General features: G+C 35.6%; 1 protein-coding gene across 8 annotated transcripts in view; it reads left to right on the plus strand.

Annotated features, from left to right (window-relative positions):
* The window catches only part of TMEM181 (transmembrane protein 181), a 119,346-nt gene that overhangs the window by 56,374 nt on the left and 45,994 nt on the right, over positions 1 to 16,978 (plus strand). For all 8 annotated transcript variants that reach the window (XM_001381353.4, XM_007484829.2, XM_007484830.2 and 5 more), the window contains one exon: positions 980 to 1,083. In XM_001381353.4, coding sequence (XP_001381390.1) covers positions 980 to 1,083 — 104 coding nt within the window. The remainder of the gene's footprint in view (positions 1 to 979; positions 1,084 to 16,978) is intronic.

Genomic DNA, 16,978 nt, shown 5'->3' on the forward strand with positions numbered 1-16,978 from the left:
CACACCCTTCAGAATTCCTCCAGTGAAGCATTTAGGCAATTGCCTTTTAAAGAGTTCAGCCCACCCCAGTCCCCTATCCCAAAGAGCATAAGACTTAATTTTCTCTCTATAGAGGATAGTTCCTAAAACTCCAGTGTCAATCCAGAGTGAGTAAATGGAAGAAAAATAATTCAATTGTGAATGACTTGACTAAATGCATTTAATTTGAAAATGAATTTTTAGAGGATAATAGCATAAAATTATGAACTAGTATGCCCATCAAAGTAGTAAAGCTATGAGCCCTTTCTCAAGTGGGAGTTAGTTGCATTTTCATGGAAGACTTATCTTGTGGTCCAGGATGGGGGTGGGATTGGGGGTGTTATGATAATAGTAGTTCACATTGATTTTTATAGCAACTTAAGGCTTACTAGGTGCTTGCTGCCCCATACCCTTATGAGGCAAGCAGTAAGGGAACCATAAGCTTTAGGAACACCCCAACCAACAACTTTTACCTCAAGATATGGTGTCTACTTGAGGGATGCTCTTTTGTTGCGTTCTCCTTCTCAGAGGTCATAAAGATATAATGTAATTTTTTCCCCCTTGGATGGAATGGATTTTCCTTCCTCAAAGAAACTTGAAAGTAGCAAAAGTTTTTGCATTGAGTATTTTATTTAGAGCTTAAAGAAATAACATTAACTTTACGTAGAAGGATCAATTTAATAGCAAGATGTTCCAAAAAACTTAGTGCAGTTTTAAGCTTCAGTGGTTCAAAACTGCCCTCTTTGGGGACACCTTGTATTCTTTTCTGCCAGAGAATATTATTATGTGAGCCTCCTTCACTGAGATTTCACTGTCTTACAGGCCTTTCTATTCTTGCTTCTTGCTAAAAACAAAATACTACTTGTGTTTGAGATGTGATTGACCTTTATTATTGTCTTTGTGTGCAGTTTCCTTATATGCACACCACTCATGATGACTCACTAACTTTTGCTTTCTGTAGGTTGGCACCTATGCGATTGTACACCCTTTCCAAGCGCCACTTCGTCCTGGTCTTTGTTGTGTTCTTCATTTGTTTTGGCTTGACTGTCTTCATTGGAATTGCAGGTAAGGTTCTGTTGGATTGACACTTGAACAAGGGATTAACTACTTTTGTTTGGTCCTAATGTGGAGAGTGAAGACCTGTGAGTTTAAGTTACAGAGAAGCATGTTTGGGCAAATAGAAGGATAAAAATTTCCTAGGATTTAGAGTTGCCCAGTGATGGAGTCGGCTGCCTTATTACATAGTAATTTCCCATGAAATTCTTAGAGTCTGAGAATGTTGTAGGTGAAGCTCAGGTTTAAGGTTTGATCTGTGACTCCTTCCACCTTGCAGATTCAGTGAGAAAGCCTTAACTTCCAACCCAATTCATTCTACTGTTAACTGGTATCCTTGCAGTATTATTAAGGCTGTTGTCTTGAGAGGCCTTGAGAATACACATAAAGTGAACTTTGTACATTGTGAGGTGTGGGAGATACTAGAAATATATCTGAGAGTACAAAAAATACTCTCTGGCCAAGTATCTTTATAATATCATTGTCTTTGTTGTCATAAAGAACTGGAAAAAACTGAAATGACCACATGTCCAGGGGAATATCTAAATAAATTGTACTGTATCAACATAATGGAATGCTATAAATATTAATGACTGTTGAGTTGATTAGCTAACAAGCATTTATTAAGCTTCTATTATATGACAGATACTCTGTTAGGTACTGGGGATAAAAATATAAAATTAAGATCGTCTTTGCTCTCAAAGAGCTTATAATTCTCTTAGGGGAAAGAATATAATATTTTCAAAAGTAAGAAAAATAGAGAATATATTAAAACATACAGAGAGACTAAATGGGACAGAGTGGTTGGGAATTGACAACTTGAAAGCTTCTTGAAGAAACTGAACCTTCAAGGAGTCACAGAATTTTAAGAAACAGTCAAAAGGGAGAGCATTTTAGATACAGTGTACATTGGGTAGGGCAATTTGACAAGCATAATGTATATGAAATGGAGTAATTTTAAAATCAGCCTGAAAAGAAAAGATGGGAGGCATATTGTGAGGGTTTTGGGGTGCCAAACACAGAAGCTTGAATTTTATTTTAGTGGTAGTGGAGAGCCACTGCAGCTTCTTGAATAGGAGCATGCCAGAATTAGACCTATACTTTAGCAGCTTTGGGGAGGATGAATTGGAGAGGAAAGAGATACAGGTAATGAGGGGCTGAATTAGGGTAGTTGCCATCCATGTGCAGAGAATGTGATGGTGATATTAAGAAGGAAGAATCAGTGAGATTGGCCATTCATTTTATTTGAGGAGTGAGAAAGTAAAGAATTTCAAGATAACCTCTGAGGTTGCAAACTAGGGTAACTAGAAGGATACTTTGAGAGTGGAGGATTGGGTAGAAAAGAAAATGAATTCTCTTTTTAATTTAATTATGTTGAGTTTGAGATGGAAATAGATATCAGAAGAGAGATGAGATCTGGATGTATAGACCAGTGAGTTATTTGCATAGAAATGATAATTATAAACTCATGCTGATGAAATTATGGAGATTATAGGGAGAGGAAAAAAGAAGACCTGAGACAAAATCCTGAGTCATGTCCATATATAAGGAAGAATCAGACAAAGCTGAAATTAAGATGAATTGGTCAGAGAGATAGAACGGAAACTACAACAGTGGTATCATCAAAATCCTGGGGAGAAAACTGAATGAGGACTATGAAGATCTGGAAAAATCCATGTGAAATAACATGAAGTGAAGAAAGCAACTGGAAGAACAAGATCTACATTGGCTACAAATATGTAAATGGAGAAATACTTATATGAATAGAGTGATCAATTTAAAGAAAGAAATAGATAAGTGCAAAATTTAAAATTAAATCTTAATAATAAAAAATACTATATTTCAGGAGATTTATTAAATATCATTAGAAATCAAGGAATACAGAGGATACAAAATAAAGACCATGTGCCCATGGCTGGTTAGCCATTTTCAAAATCCCCACTCACCACCAGTATCGCTGACTGCATGCCAAAAAGAGAGGCAGGTAGGACTGCCCACTGAATATTTATTCCCTGTCTACAGGAAGTATGTAATGTCAGGAAGTCAGTGGGCTCCTGGGAAATGTAGTTCTTTTTTTTTAGGGTAACAGATTTTCAATTATACATTCCCTCCTGAGACCCATGGAAGACTAGTCTTTCCAGTGGGTCTTGTAAACATACCAACTTTGAAATGACAATAATTTGAGAATAAGAGGAAAAGAGAACAAAACCAATGATTGCTAGACACATTGTCAAAAAGCCAGTTAGGGGAAAGGCCCCTTTGGCATAAGTGTATACATACAAAACAAAATGCATTCAACCCCACACAGTTCAAATCACCACATCCCAAAATTCACTCTGGATCTTCTGGTACAGGATGTTGTCTGTGGAGGCTTCTTCACGGTGCCTTCTCCAAAAAGTTCATTTTCTGGATTTGGAAAGGTAGCATGTTTCTTAACCTAAAATTACTCTCAAAAATAATTTAAACTTTGCAATTTAGAATAATAATAATTATACATACCCTCCAAAGAGAGTAATTGAAAAACATGGGGATCACTTAGGGATGCATGACTGAATTATGAGGTATGTGAATCAATTAGCAAGAGAAATAAAAAAATATTAAAAAATCCAAATAAAAGAGAAAAGATAATTTCTAGATAAAATATAGTCTTATAGTCAGTCTTATGTGTAAAAAAATTTATAACAGGTCCTTGAATCAGGGTCCAATTAAAAGTAATGTCTATCCCACACGTCTATAGGACAAAATGTAGTAATATTTCACTTACCCATTTTCAGGCAAGACTACTGGAAATTGCCATACTATAAGAGAGAAAAAGGACTAGATTTTTGTGTGATAGGGAAGTGTCATTCTCTTGGTCTGATTTTTCGCCATTCTCAGGGATAGGGGGAGCCAGGATGATAGCTAAACTTCAGTATTTGCCTGTGAGTATTTCACAAAGAGTGTGGATACAAAGCGTCCTGCATCTTAACACATGTCAAGCACCACAACCTTGAGTCTCACACTAGGTACAAGTCCTTTCATATTGGCTTAGAAGTTCATTAATCCTAACTGGATAGCTTTGGTTCTTGTTGACCTTGTGCTCCTTGGCACTGTATAGTGACTCTTTTGTCCCCTTCTCCTGGAATCAGACACAATCATTAATCACAATCCCATAATTTTTTAAACAATCAATGGCATTATTTTTATAGTCTAAAGCTTTTTGGGTTTGCATTGACATTAGGGCAAATGTATTTTAAATTTATATTACTGCAAAATCAAAAAAGTTAAAGAAAAATCTTCTCAATACTGGTGACGTGTTTCAAATACAAAAGGGAGAGAAAAAAATGGAAATAGTGTATATTGCACATGCAAGCAAAAACAATAAGAGTTTTAAAAATCAAAAATATGTAGCTTATAATCATTGACACTGTGTCAGCTAAGGAAAGGTAGAATACTGTAATAATTAAAATGGTTGATGTTGTAAACTGTAGTGAGTTAAAATGGTGGAAGATATAAATTGTGATAGATATAAGAGAGGGTGAGTAAGTTTGACCACAGAAAATATGTTTCACTACAGTGTCTTGGTTTTTAAATCAAATATAAGGTGGTTGCCAGGGAATATATTCCCAATTATGAATATACCCAAGTCAATTGGGTTTTATAGAGATTTTAATTAACAATACAATGATTAATCAAAGAAAGAGAGAAAAAGAGAAAAGGTATAAGTATGAAGGGCCTTAAGCCAACATGGCCTAGACCTGAGTCTTAAGAGAGAGAGAATCAGTCAGTTTTTTTTATCACTCACCACAAGATTTGTTTTAAGCAAGGATGTCTGGGGAACAGAGTCTCCCCAGAGGGAGTTCCAGCCAGAGTCGGCCTCCCAAGGGACTTCTTCTCAAGAGATCTTCAAAGGGCCTCTTCCAAGAGGATCTATCTCCAAGGAATCAAGGATCTCCAACGATCTCTTTGCTCAAGAGATTCCTTTTCTTATATAGGGTTTTTTTCCTATGTCACCTCCCCCAAGTTCTTCCATCTACCAATCACCGTAGATGTTTTCTAAAAGACAGCCCATCTGAATTCCAGCTAAGTCGACTAATCCCCTCAGTACCTCTGAACCAAAGAAAACACAGCTGAGTCGACTAATCCCATCAAGAGAAAATCTGCCCGACCTTTATAGGTACCTAGCATCCCATTGTATCAATTCTAAAAACAGGCATGGCTCAAAGAACTCCCTGCCTTATTATAAGCATGGGTCCAAGTACTTTCATTGTTTAGCAAGGAGTTTTCTCCCCTAAAGCAGTCTTAAGTACGGGTGGAGTAGAGGTCCTCCCATTTCTGATCCTGGCGAGTTCTCACATCAAAATGGGGAATGTTTCCAGTAGGGAATTTGTTCCAATGGAGGATTCCTCAATGTGGAAATTTTTAACATTCACAAGTCTGAGAAATTTCAAGATTTACAATACAAAGGTTTCTCACCAAAAATGAGATCTCTTTCCTCTTCAAACCTGGCCATGATCCATTGTGAGTGCAAGCAAATGATTTTCACAAAGTAACGTTTTTTTATAAAGAACATTAGTACAGAATGTAATGCACATTCAAAAAGTATCAAAATCCCCAAAGTTATAATAGCCTATTTAATGACAATAGCAAACAAACCCATTATCATATTTTACATGAGTCTGCTATATAACATTTAAAGAAAAAAAACCAACAACTTAGAAGCTAATGGATACTTGTCACAAGTGTTTCAGGTATAGCAATGTTTCAACCTTGGCTGAGATATTTAAAAAACCTATTACTGCCATCATTACAAAAATGTGGCAGAGGAGTCTAGAAAAACCAAACCTCTGTACTGTCACTGTTGAGTCTAAAAACATCACCAAGAATCTAGAGAACATTCTGGTGAAAGGGTAAAATGAGCTGAGGAGTTAAAAATGAGAGATGCTCCTCTTTTGGGAGCTATCCAGGGGTACCATGCCCTGGGATCAACTTCTCAGCTCCTTTGGTATGAGACAATTATGTCCTATCCATTCACATTTTTACAAATGTGGGAGGTGGGGATTATAATTTTACTTCACTTCAACTACTAAAATGAACCTTACCTCTTGTTACAAATAACTAATGGGCAGGCAAAATGATCAATCAGAGTTGAGAAAAAAATCTGAAAATTATGTCTAAAGATTCCTTAAAAGCAATTTGAGGTATTTATTAAATTGACCAAAGGTTGTTAACCAGGTTGACGGAGTCCATTCATCATCTGTGTGACAATTTACAAAGCCAAAATGGAAAAAAAAAAGTTGTTTTTATATATGGGCTTATTCAATAATATTTGTTCATTGTAGTTATAGGGAAACAGAATATAACAGTAAAAACACAGTAGATTAAACTGATTCCGTGTAACAGAATAGTATTGAATACATTAATACTTGAACTTAAAACAACAGAATAAAATCTTAAAACAATCATCAAAATACAATAAGATACAGACTTTATTTTAAAAAAATAGAGTTTGAAAAGGCTTAAAATTTCACCTCCAGACTCCTTAAAGTTCCTTACTTCTATCCATTCAGATCCCTTTTGTCAGTACTGTGGGATTTCCCATAGCGAGGGAAAACAGGTTTTAGGAATCTCAGACTGGGCAGGCCCAAATGGCAAATTGTTGCAGGGAGATAAATTTCTCCCCTCAATCTCTGGCAAGATGAGTAAAAGGATCAGTACACTCATGAATGGTAGAAACTTTTTGAAATAGGCAAGGTACTGCTCTTTCATAGAGTGTGCCATGCTTGTAATCAACTTCCTATTTGGAAGAGTAACTCCCTTCTCCCCATCCCCCCTAAGGTGAAATGCTAGTTTCCCCAGAGGGAGTTAGGAGGCCAATTGTTGCCTAAGGAAAAAGACACCCCAGTTGTTTTTTTTTACCATCTGCCCTGAGGAGCGGCTCCAAGGACTCCTAGATTCTTGGTGTCAGCAATCAGTAACAGAGGTTGGGGTTGGGATTCTGTGGGAGGCCAATTTAGGAGTGGAGCCAGAGATCAGGAGGAAGATTTCTGTGGGCCTGGGGCTGTGCTAGGGCCAGATCATGAGCAAGAAGCAGGCCGCTGGGATTTAGTAACTGGAGCTAGTGAAAGCAGGAGCAGTAGTAGGAACAGCAGCAAAGAGGAACTGAGGAACATGTACTCAGGCAGATGGGTGAGAGAAGTGACTTATCTCTTCTTCACCAAGAGTCTCCTGGCTAAAATAGCCTGGCCAGTAGGGAGAGTGGTCGGGGAAAAAAAGTAGGAAAAGAAAAAGGCAGTGGCTCCAAAGAGAGTTTGAGTTCTCTCGGAGTTTGTGAGGATGGGTGGGGTGGGCGAAAAACCTTGGCAGGAGAAACATAGCTTTAAAAAAATCTATCTTAAAAAAGAGAGAGGTTTTTCATTCCTTTGTGGTCATCAACTGTAAAATTTAAAATTAAATCTTAATAAAAATATTATATTTTAGGAGATTTATCAAATATCATTAGAAATCAAGGAATAAAAAGGATACAAAATAAAGACCATGTGCCCATGGCTGGCTAGCCGTTTTCAAAATCTTCACTCACCACCAATACCCCTGGCTGCATGCCAAAAACAGGCAGATAGGACTGCCCACTGAATATTTATTCCCTGTCTACAGGAAGTATGTAATGACAGGAAGTCAGTGGGCTCTTGGGAAATTTAGTTCTTTTTTTTAGGATAACGGATTTTCATTTATACATTAGTGAATAAAATGTGAGCCATGGAGTCAGGAAAACCAGGATTCAAATATTGGCCCTGATGCATACTCTCTGTGGCAATGGCAGATCTTTTAATTTCTCTGAGCCTTCATTTCAGCATTGGTGCCTACCTTGTAGGATTATAAGGAGGCTACGTAGACATCAATTGTTGTTTTGTATATTGAAATGTATATTCAGATAACTGTTTCTTTTCTGTACATTATCAATTCCCTATTCTTATTTTTTGACTTGATTAATTTAGTTTTTCTTTCTTGATCAAATTAGCCTTTGGTTTGTCAGTTTTATTATTTAGGTGTCAACCCCCCCACCCCCCATTAAAATTTAGCTCTTGTTTTAAATTTTGTTTAGTTTTCTTTGGCTTTCAAATTTTCTATTTTTGTATTTACTTTGGAATCATCTGTTTTGTTTTATAATTTTGAAAAAATGCTCATTTCAGTTGTCTTCTCTCTTCTGGCAGTATAAGTGTTCAGAGAGCTCTATTTTCCTTTAGGGACTTCTTTGACTTCATCCCAGAAATTTTGGTATGTTTTCTAATTGTCATAATTGTCATTGTTTCTATAATTTAATTTTTGCTCTCATTATTTAGATAGCATTATTTTGTTGCCAACTTTCTGTTCTTATTTTCTTTATTTTATAATATGATTTGTAAAATATGTATTTGATGTTTCTGGTCTGTCTTGCAATTATTCATTTTTTTATTTCAAACTTAAAAACCAAATAAAAAATCATTTATATATTCAAAGCATAAATTAAAAAGAGGCTTGTACAGAAAGCTCTAAATCTCTACCACAAATTTCTGGATTTATTTATAAGTTATTTATACCCTAGCACACAATAATTTTTTGTAAGAGGGTTATATAAGACTGACAAAATATGTATAATTTTTAAGATTTCACTTTGTTAATCTGTAAAAGTTAGTTATATCTCTTCAGATCCATTTACTTCTTGTTTATCTTTGTTAGATTTGCCAATTTTTATAGAAGTGAATTGAAGGCACAATTAGTGCCTTTTTTAAGTACAGGTTTTTATTGATATATTTTGTTTTTACATTCCCTAGATTTTTCCCTTCATCCTTCCAGAGAGCTATCTTATGCAACAAATATTCTTTAAAAGTAGAGGAAGAAAAAAATGAAAACTGATCAGCATGTCAGAACAAAAAATATGCCATTATTTGCAATGTTTGACACCTCTAGACTCCTCTCTTCAATTTAGGCAGAGGGGTAGGAGGAGATGTCTTCTTATATCGTTTCATCCCTGACTATTTTTTTTTAAGTCCTTACCTTCTGTCTTAGATTCAATACTAAATATTTGGTTCCAAGGCAGAAGAGTAATAAAAGTTAGGTAGTTGGGGGAAGTGACTTGCCCCAGAATCATGCAATCAGGAAATGTCTGAGGCCATATTTGAACCCAGGACCTCCTGTCTCCAGGGCTGACTCTATCTACTGAGCCACCTTGCTGCCCTTTTAAGCCTCAGCTAACTCCCACCTTCTTCATGGATCCTTTCCTTTTTCTTAGAAGTTTACTCTGAGATTATGTGTAATTTATCCTGTATGTATCTTATTTGTATTAGTCATGTTGTCTCTCCTTTTAAATTGTGACCTCCTTGGGAACAAAGATTAGTTTTTGCCTTTCTTTGTATTTCCAGTACTTAGGAGCACAGTGACTGGCACATAGTAGGTACTTACCATATATTTGTTGACTTTACTTCTTTGGCATCAAACTTTTCTTTTATAATTTCATAACATTCATTTTTTATTATTTTTCAATGGTGGTTCTTTCCATTTGTATTGTTGTAGTCATTTTGTCATTGCTTACTTCACTTTGTATCAGTTTTATAAGTCTTTCCAAACTTTTATATACTCATTTGTTGTTTCTTAAACAGCAAAGAAGCATGTCATTACATTCATGCACTATAATTTATTTAGCCATTCCCCAGGGAATGAATCTTTCCTTTGTTCCTAACTCTTTGCTGCTACAAAATGTCCTGCTTTATAAATATTATGGTCTTTGCAGAGCTTTTTTTTTTGTCAGTGACCTCATTGGAGTATATACCTAAGTAGGGAAATGAGTAGGGTTTAAAAGGTATGGAATTTTTGCCACTTTGTTTGCATGATTCAAAATTGTTTTCCAGAATTGTAATAATTCACAATTCTACCAACAATAAGTTAGTGTGCCATATCTTTTCGTAGCCTCTCTGATACAGACTCTCCATATCTTTTGTCATCTTGCCAATTTCTCAGTGTGAAGTGGAACCTCAGGGTTCTTTTGATTTTAATTTCTTGTTATTAGTGATTTGGAGAATTATTGACTTAGTATTTAAGTCTTTGCAGTTGAATATCCTTTCCCTTTAAGTAATTAGAGCTATGACATTCCTTACATATACATTTAGCCTTGACATTATTTTATTCCTCTTAAATGAAATATCAGTCACATTTCTATGCGCACACATATAATGAATAGCATAGTTCTGAAAATTTAGTCTAGTGAGAGGCTCCAAACATTAGATTAACCCCCTTTTGTAGGATTTATGGGGGAATATAATGAAACATGGAATGAGAAGGAGTAGATAGGTTATTGTTCTAGGCCAGGTAGACCAGCACTATTGTTCTAGACCAGCTCTTAGCTGGTCCTAAGTGCAGGGACAGGATTTTTTGAGACTGAGTCAGTGAGACAATAAAAACAAAATCCCTCTTCCTAGTTAAAAAGAAGGATAAAAATACTTAACAAGGATATGCATTGACAGGCACAGAAATCCACATTTCTCTGAAATCCTATCAGTGCTAGCTTATGGGATTCTCTGGTATCAAAAGTGAACCTTTGCATAGCTAATCATTTCAGGAATACTCCATTATGAAATAAATTAGGTGAACACAGAATAGTATACGTCAGACCTTTGGGAAGGGAAAGATTTTAAAACCAAGCAAGACTTAGAAAGAGTCACAAAATGCAAAATAAATAATTTTGACTACATCAAATTAAAAAGGTTTTGTACAAACAAAACCAATGTAACTAAAATCAGAAGGGAAGCAACAAATTGGGAAACAATCTTCATAACAAAAACCTCTGATAAAGGTTTAATTACTCAAATTTACAAAGAGCTAAATCAATTGTACAAAAAATCAAGCCATTCTCCAATTAATAAATGGGCTAGGGACATGAATAGGCAGTTTTCAGTTAAAGAAATCAAAACTATTAATAAGCACATGAAAAAGTGTTCTAAATCTCTGATAATCAGAGAGATGCAAATCAAAACAACTCTGAGGTATCTCCTCACACTTAGCAGATTGGCTAACATGACAGCAAAGGAAAGTAATGAAATGCTGGAGGGGATGTGGCAAAGTAGGGACATTAATTCATTGCTGCTGGAGTTGTGAATTGATCCAACCATTCTGGAGGGCAATTTGGAACTATGCCCAAAGGGCGATAAAAGACTGTCTGCCCTTTGATCCAGCTATAGCACTGCTGGGTTTGTACCCCAAAGAGATAATAAGGAAAAAAACCTGTACAAGAATATTCATAGCTGCGCTCTTTGTGGTGGCCAAAAATTGGAAAATGAGGGGATGCCCTTCAATTGGAGAATGGCTGAACAAATTGTGGTATATGTTGGTGATGGAATACTATTGTGCTAAAAGGAATAATAAAGTGGAGGAATTCCATGGAGACTGGAACAACCTCCAGGAAGTGATGCAGAGCCAAGGGAACAGAACCAGGAGAACATTGTACACAGAGACTGATACACTGTGGTACAATTGAATGTAATGGACTTCTCCATTAGTGTCAATGCAATGTCCTTGAACAACTTGCAGGGATCTATGAGAAAAAACACTATCCACAAGCAGAGGACAAATGGTGGGAGTAAAAACACCGAGGAAAGGCAACTGCTTGACTACAGGGGTGGAGGGGATATGGCTGAGGAGAGACTCTAAATGAACACCCTAATGCAAATACCAACAACATGGAAATGGGTTTGAATCAAGGACACATGTGATACCCAGTGGAATAGTGCATCGGCTATGGGGGAGGGGTGGCAGGGGGAGGGGGAGAAAATAAAATGATCTTTTTTTCCAATGAATAATGTTTGAAAATGACCAAATAAAATAATGTTTAAAAGGGAAAAAAAAAAGAGAATACTCCATTATGCAACTACCTATGCCTGGTACCTGGTCTTCATGACTAATGGCTATGTGTGGACTTTAAAGCCCTAAAGCCATGTGGCCTAATCAGTTTCTTAGGGCCCAAGGCCTAGGTAAAATCTGTGCTATTCAGCACAGTTATGATTTGCTTTGTTTACTTATGCCTTTAAGTATAATGTTTCTTTGTCACATAGCATAGGCCTTTTCTGAAATCACATGGCTACTTTTGATTTTTTAGTTTCAAGTGAAGGGTAATAAATTTTGCTCTAGTTTGTCATTTTAGGTATGATTCTTTGTGTATTAGTTATACTTGTTGTGTGCATAAATAATTGGATTATTTTTTCATCCATTTTGTAACTTGCTTTTTTAAATAGGAGAATTCTATCTGTTAACATTCAAAGTTAAAATTGTTTTTCCTTGCATCAAATTCTGTTAAATTACATCTTTAAAAAGAAAAGGAAGAAAGAAATTGGTAACTGTTGCTTGTTTTGCCTCAAACAATGCAATCTTCATCTCCTATTTCCTTTCTAACATGTTAACCTTTTTCTGTCAGTCCAGATCCTTGTTCATGCTTTAAAAAAAATCCAAACAAACCTGGAAGTCTGCTTCTTATTTTATGTAGACACTCCCTTTTCCCTTCCTCCTTTAGTCTACTTTAACTGTTACTTTTTTTACATTTTCTTTGCTCAGCCTAGATAAGAGTATGAGTCATGAGCCTTCTCTCCTCCTCCATATTCTTGTTATTTGAGTGACTTTCATCTATAAAACACAGATTTCTAGAAATACAAAGTCACTTCACTTCTGCTCTCCCTACTTCCTTCCCTTCCTCTAGAATACTCTCTGAACTTCAGAACCCATAGCTTTTCTCTTTTTGTTTCTTCAATTATTGATGGGACTTTTATGGGATGTTAGTCTTACTATCTTCTTTTAGAAATTCATTATTTGGTCTTTTCATGTTCTAAGGATTTATATTTTAAGTGTGTTTGGGGGGAGGTGTGTGTGGTTCCTTTGAGTTTGTATTCCTAAAACTGTTTAACTCTGTAGGGTTCCTTTTCTAGGATTTTTTTCCTTTTATACTCTTTTCCCCTATGCTTTTCTTTTAGTGTATTTGGTACATTTCTTGTTGTTTAAAGGTGATGAAATAGCTGCACTCTTTGTGGTGGCCAAAAATTGGAAAATGAGGGGATGCCCTTCAATTGGGGAATGGCTGAACAAATTGTGGTATATGTTGGTGATGGAATACTATTGTGCTCAAAGGAATAATAAAAAGTGGAGGAATTCCATGGAGACTAGAACAACCTCCAGGAAGTGATGCAGAGCAAAAGGAGCAGAACCAGGAAAACATTGTACACAGAGACTGATACATTGTGGTACAATCGAAGGTGATCGACTTCTCCATTAGTGGTAATGCAGTGTCCCTGAACAATCTGCAGGGATCTAAAAAACACTATCCACAAGCAGAAGATAAACTGTGGGCGTAAAAACATGAAAAGCAACTGCTTGACTACAGGGGTGGAGGGTATATGACTGAGGAGAGACTCTAAATGAATACTTTAATGCAAATACCAACAACATGGAAATGGGTTTGAATCAAGAACACATGTGATGCCCAGTGGAATTGCGTGTGGGCTATGGGAGAGGTGGTGGGAGGGGGGGAGGGAAGAAAAGAAAATGATCTTTGTTTCCAATGAATAATGTTTGGAAATGACCAAATAAAAATTAAAAATAAAAAAATAAAAAATAAAAACAAACTAACTCTTATCTTCCATCTCAGAACCAATACTAAGTATTGTTTCCCCTGCAGAAGAGCAGTAAGGGCTAGGCAATTGGGATTAAGTGACTTGACCAGGGTCACAAATCTAGGAAGTGTCTGAGGCCAGATTTGTCCTCCCTTCTTTAATGAAAAGATGTTAGATGTTAGATGAGACAGCATGATAGGGAAAAGCTATGCCATTCAATTTGTGTCATGGCTAGCCTGCCCAATGATGCTACAGAGATGCTAATTTAAGCAAAATTACAATGTGGTTTGTTTATAATGTATTAATACTGCTCTTGTGAAACACTTTTGGTTAGGACAACATTATATGGGTTTGCTTGTAAGGTATAAATAAATGTGTCATGTTACTAAGGCATGATGGAAATGAAAAATAAATAAAGGTGATGAAAGTAGTTATGCATAGACAATTTAGTCATCTTATATATTCAAATATTAGTAAAATGTCTAATTGGTTTTCTTATTATTTAAAATATTCATAAATTTTAAATTTAAGAGCACAAAAGAAGGAACCTTGGGTGGTTTCCACATTGTTTTCTAAACATTATGGAAATTTTTCTGTGAACTATAGTAATTATTGCCTTTTTTACTCACTCATTTCATAAGCTAACACAGTGGATAATAGGATTCAAAAAGATAATGAGAGGTTATACTACTATATCAAATCTAATAAGATGAAATTTAACCTTTTTTTTTCTCTCCATCAAAGACAGTATACCATTCTTGGATCCCAACATCACAGTCCCAGATATGCTTATAGGAATGATAGAAACTAAGATAAAACTGTCTCCCAAAAGACAAGAAAGATGGGGAAAACAGTTAGATTAAATGTATTCATAGAGGAGTTCCATGCTAGAGGCAATAGAATTATGAGAATGTTGAGAAGATCTTTTTATAAGATATATGAGGGGAAGATAGAAAAAACCCAGGGATAAAATCTCAGACATTATTAATGTTGCAAAAAGCCAACTCACAAAATATTGATAACTGCTCATTTATATATGCTTCTTTATATAATATCTTTGATGAGGGCATTAAGAGAGAACATCCAGACATTTATAAGAATTATTCCAAAGTAGACCATATTACACAACTGACAGAAAGATGTAGGAGAATATAATATCCTTCTGTGCTTATTGTTTGTCAACGATAAAAGAACAGTTTTTTATTCAATAGTAACAAAACACAGGTATCCTTTCCACATCACAATGGTTAGGGGTATGATGCTCCTGTAATCTGGAAGATCTTTGTAAAATATTTTGGCCCTCCATACCAGAGAAGTTTGAATTTTTTCTTTTTTTTTCTAATGACCTTTATATGCATTTATGAATTACTAAACTTTTAAAGCTATCTCTTTATGTCTAGCCTTTGTGTGTCATCTGCTGGTTTTTGCATCTTTTTTACAAAATTCAACCTTTTTACTTATTTTAATTTTTAATTATATATTTATATTAAAAGATAAAATATTGACATTACATAATATATATATATATAAATATTTTTAAATTACAACACTTTATTGCAGCATTGGCAAAGGTAAGATTTTTGAAGTTGGTGAAGATCGGGCAGCATTTCCATGTGAAATGTCACAATTTTACAAGTTTTGTTTCTTATTTAATTCTACATGCAGAAACTGAAACAGTGGTAAGGGGGGGTAGAAAATGTCTAGGGAAAAAAAGATTTAATTGAGTAGTAGCATACAGATGTAATCTTTAACTGAACTATGCCTACTAGAAAGCAAACAAAAGACACAACTGTCCTAATAATAATATTCTATATACTTTTATGTATTTCTGAGTTTCTAAACTTTTTTGTGTAGTCTGTTGGCTTTTGCATATTATCTGTGGCTTCTGCAAAACTTCCCTCAAATTCCCATTTAATTTCTTATGCTGACCTGCAATAATATTGAAATTGGGATGGGGGAAAATTGCAATATGGAAGGGATATCTATATTGTCTTAATGGTGGATTGTCCCACAAAGGCATCTTGTCATCCATGTTGAGTCATAGCAAGAATTTAAGAGTTTTCTTTAAAATAATGTCAAAAGTCTAGAGGGAAAAAAAAGAAGAAACTGTAAGATCTCATACAAAAAACAACTGACCTGGAAAACAGATCAAGTAGAGAGATGAAGAATCATTGTCACCTGAAAGTCAGCCAAAAAAAAATCCTAGATGTCATCTTTTTTCAGCAAATCATAAAAGAAAACTGTCTAGATCTTTTTTTTTTCTCAACTCCCAGAAAAAAAAAAAAAACCTCTCTTCTTTCTGAAGACTTAAATTTATGTTCTTCATTATGCCCCTTTCCATGTCCCTCCATTGGAGGGCTTCAATCTCACTCTGAGCAAGAGGCAAGTCTTCCAGAAGCCAGGGAGTCATGAGAGATTAGAGATAAATGTCTTCTGGACCCCAGGAGTCCTCTAGTGTGGCCTTTAAGATGTCAGCAGAGTATGCATGCTCAAACTATCTTTCCTTTATCCCACTATCTTAAGTAGTTTGTTGATAGATAAGCAACAGGAACTTTTGTTTTTAATTCATTCAAATGATAGGGTGAATTGCAATTTAATTCAATCCAGAGTGAGGTATTTCAAACTTAATATTAAAACTTTGGATTTTAAAATCCAAAAATTTAAAAGTTCAACTCAAGATACCAAGAATAGGGGTATGGGCTAGTATTAATTTTCCACAATTTCCCCCTCTGATTCGTTGGGATATATGTTTGTCTCTCCAGTGAATGTTCCATATAGAATATCTATACACTTCAGGATTGTCTCACCAGAGTACATAAGGGCCCAAAAGCTATTATGCATTTCATGGAGGGTCTATGTGTGTTTCTTAACATATTAAAACTGATTGGTGCATTGACCAGGAGCTATATGGGGGTATGCTCCCTTTTTTTGGCCAAAGGCTTTACAATCAAAATAAAACATACATGGCACTTGGGACAGAAGTGAATGGAGGACCCAAAACCTCCCCCACCCAAGTTCAGTTTGTTACATCTGTGAGTTTTAGATTTTCTCCACCCTGATTAGTCTTTAAAATCCTAGCAACCAGGAATGTACACACCCCTACTTAAGGATTAAGTGTTGAGGAGGATAGCCTATGACAGACAGGTGCTAGCAAGTGACAAACAACTGACAGACCCCCCCGGGGTTTTCCTAAGTCAAGCTTAAACTACCATTGGTACATGTGAGACACAGCAAGTGATGTAAAGAATGGTCTATATATTTTGCATCACTTCCTCTCCCTGGACTCTCTCATGGAGATGTGG

The sequence above is a fragment of the Monodelphis domestica genome, chromosome 2 (assembly GCF_027887165.1).
Source record: "Monodelphis domestica isolate mMonDom1 chromosome 2, mMonDom1.pri, whole genome shotgun sequence".
Lineage (NCBI taxonomy): Eukaryota > Metazoa > Chordata > Mammalia > Didelphimorphia > Didelphidae > Monodelphis > Monodelphis domestica.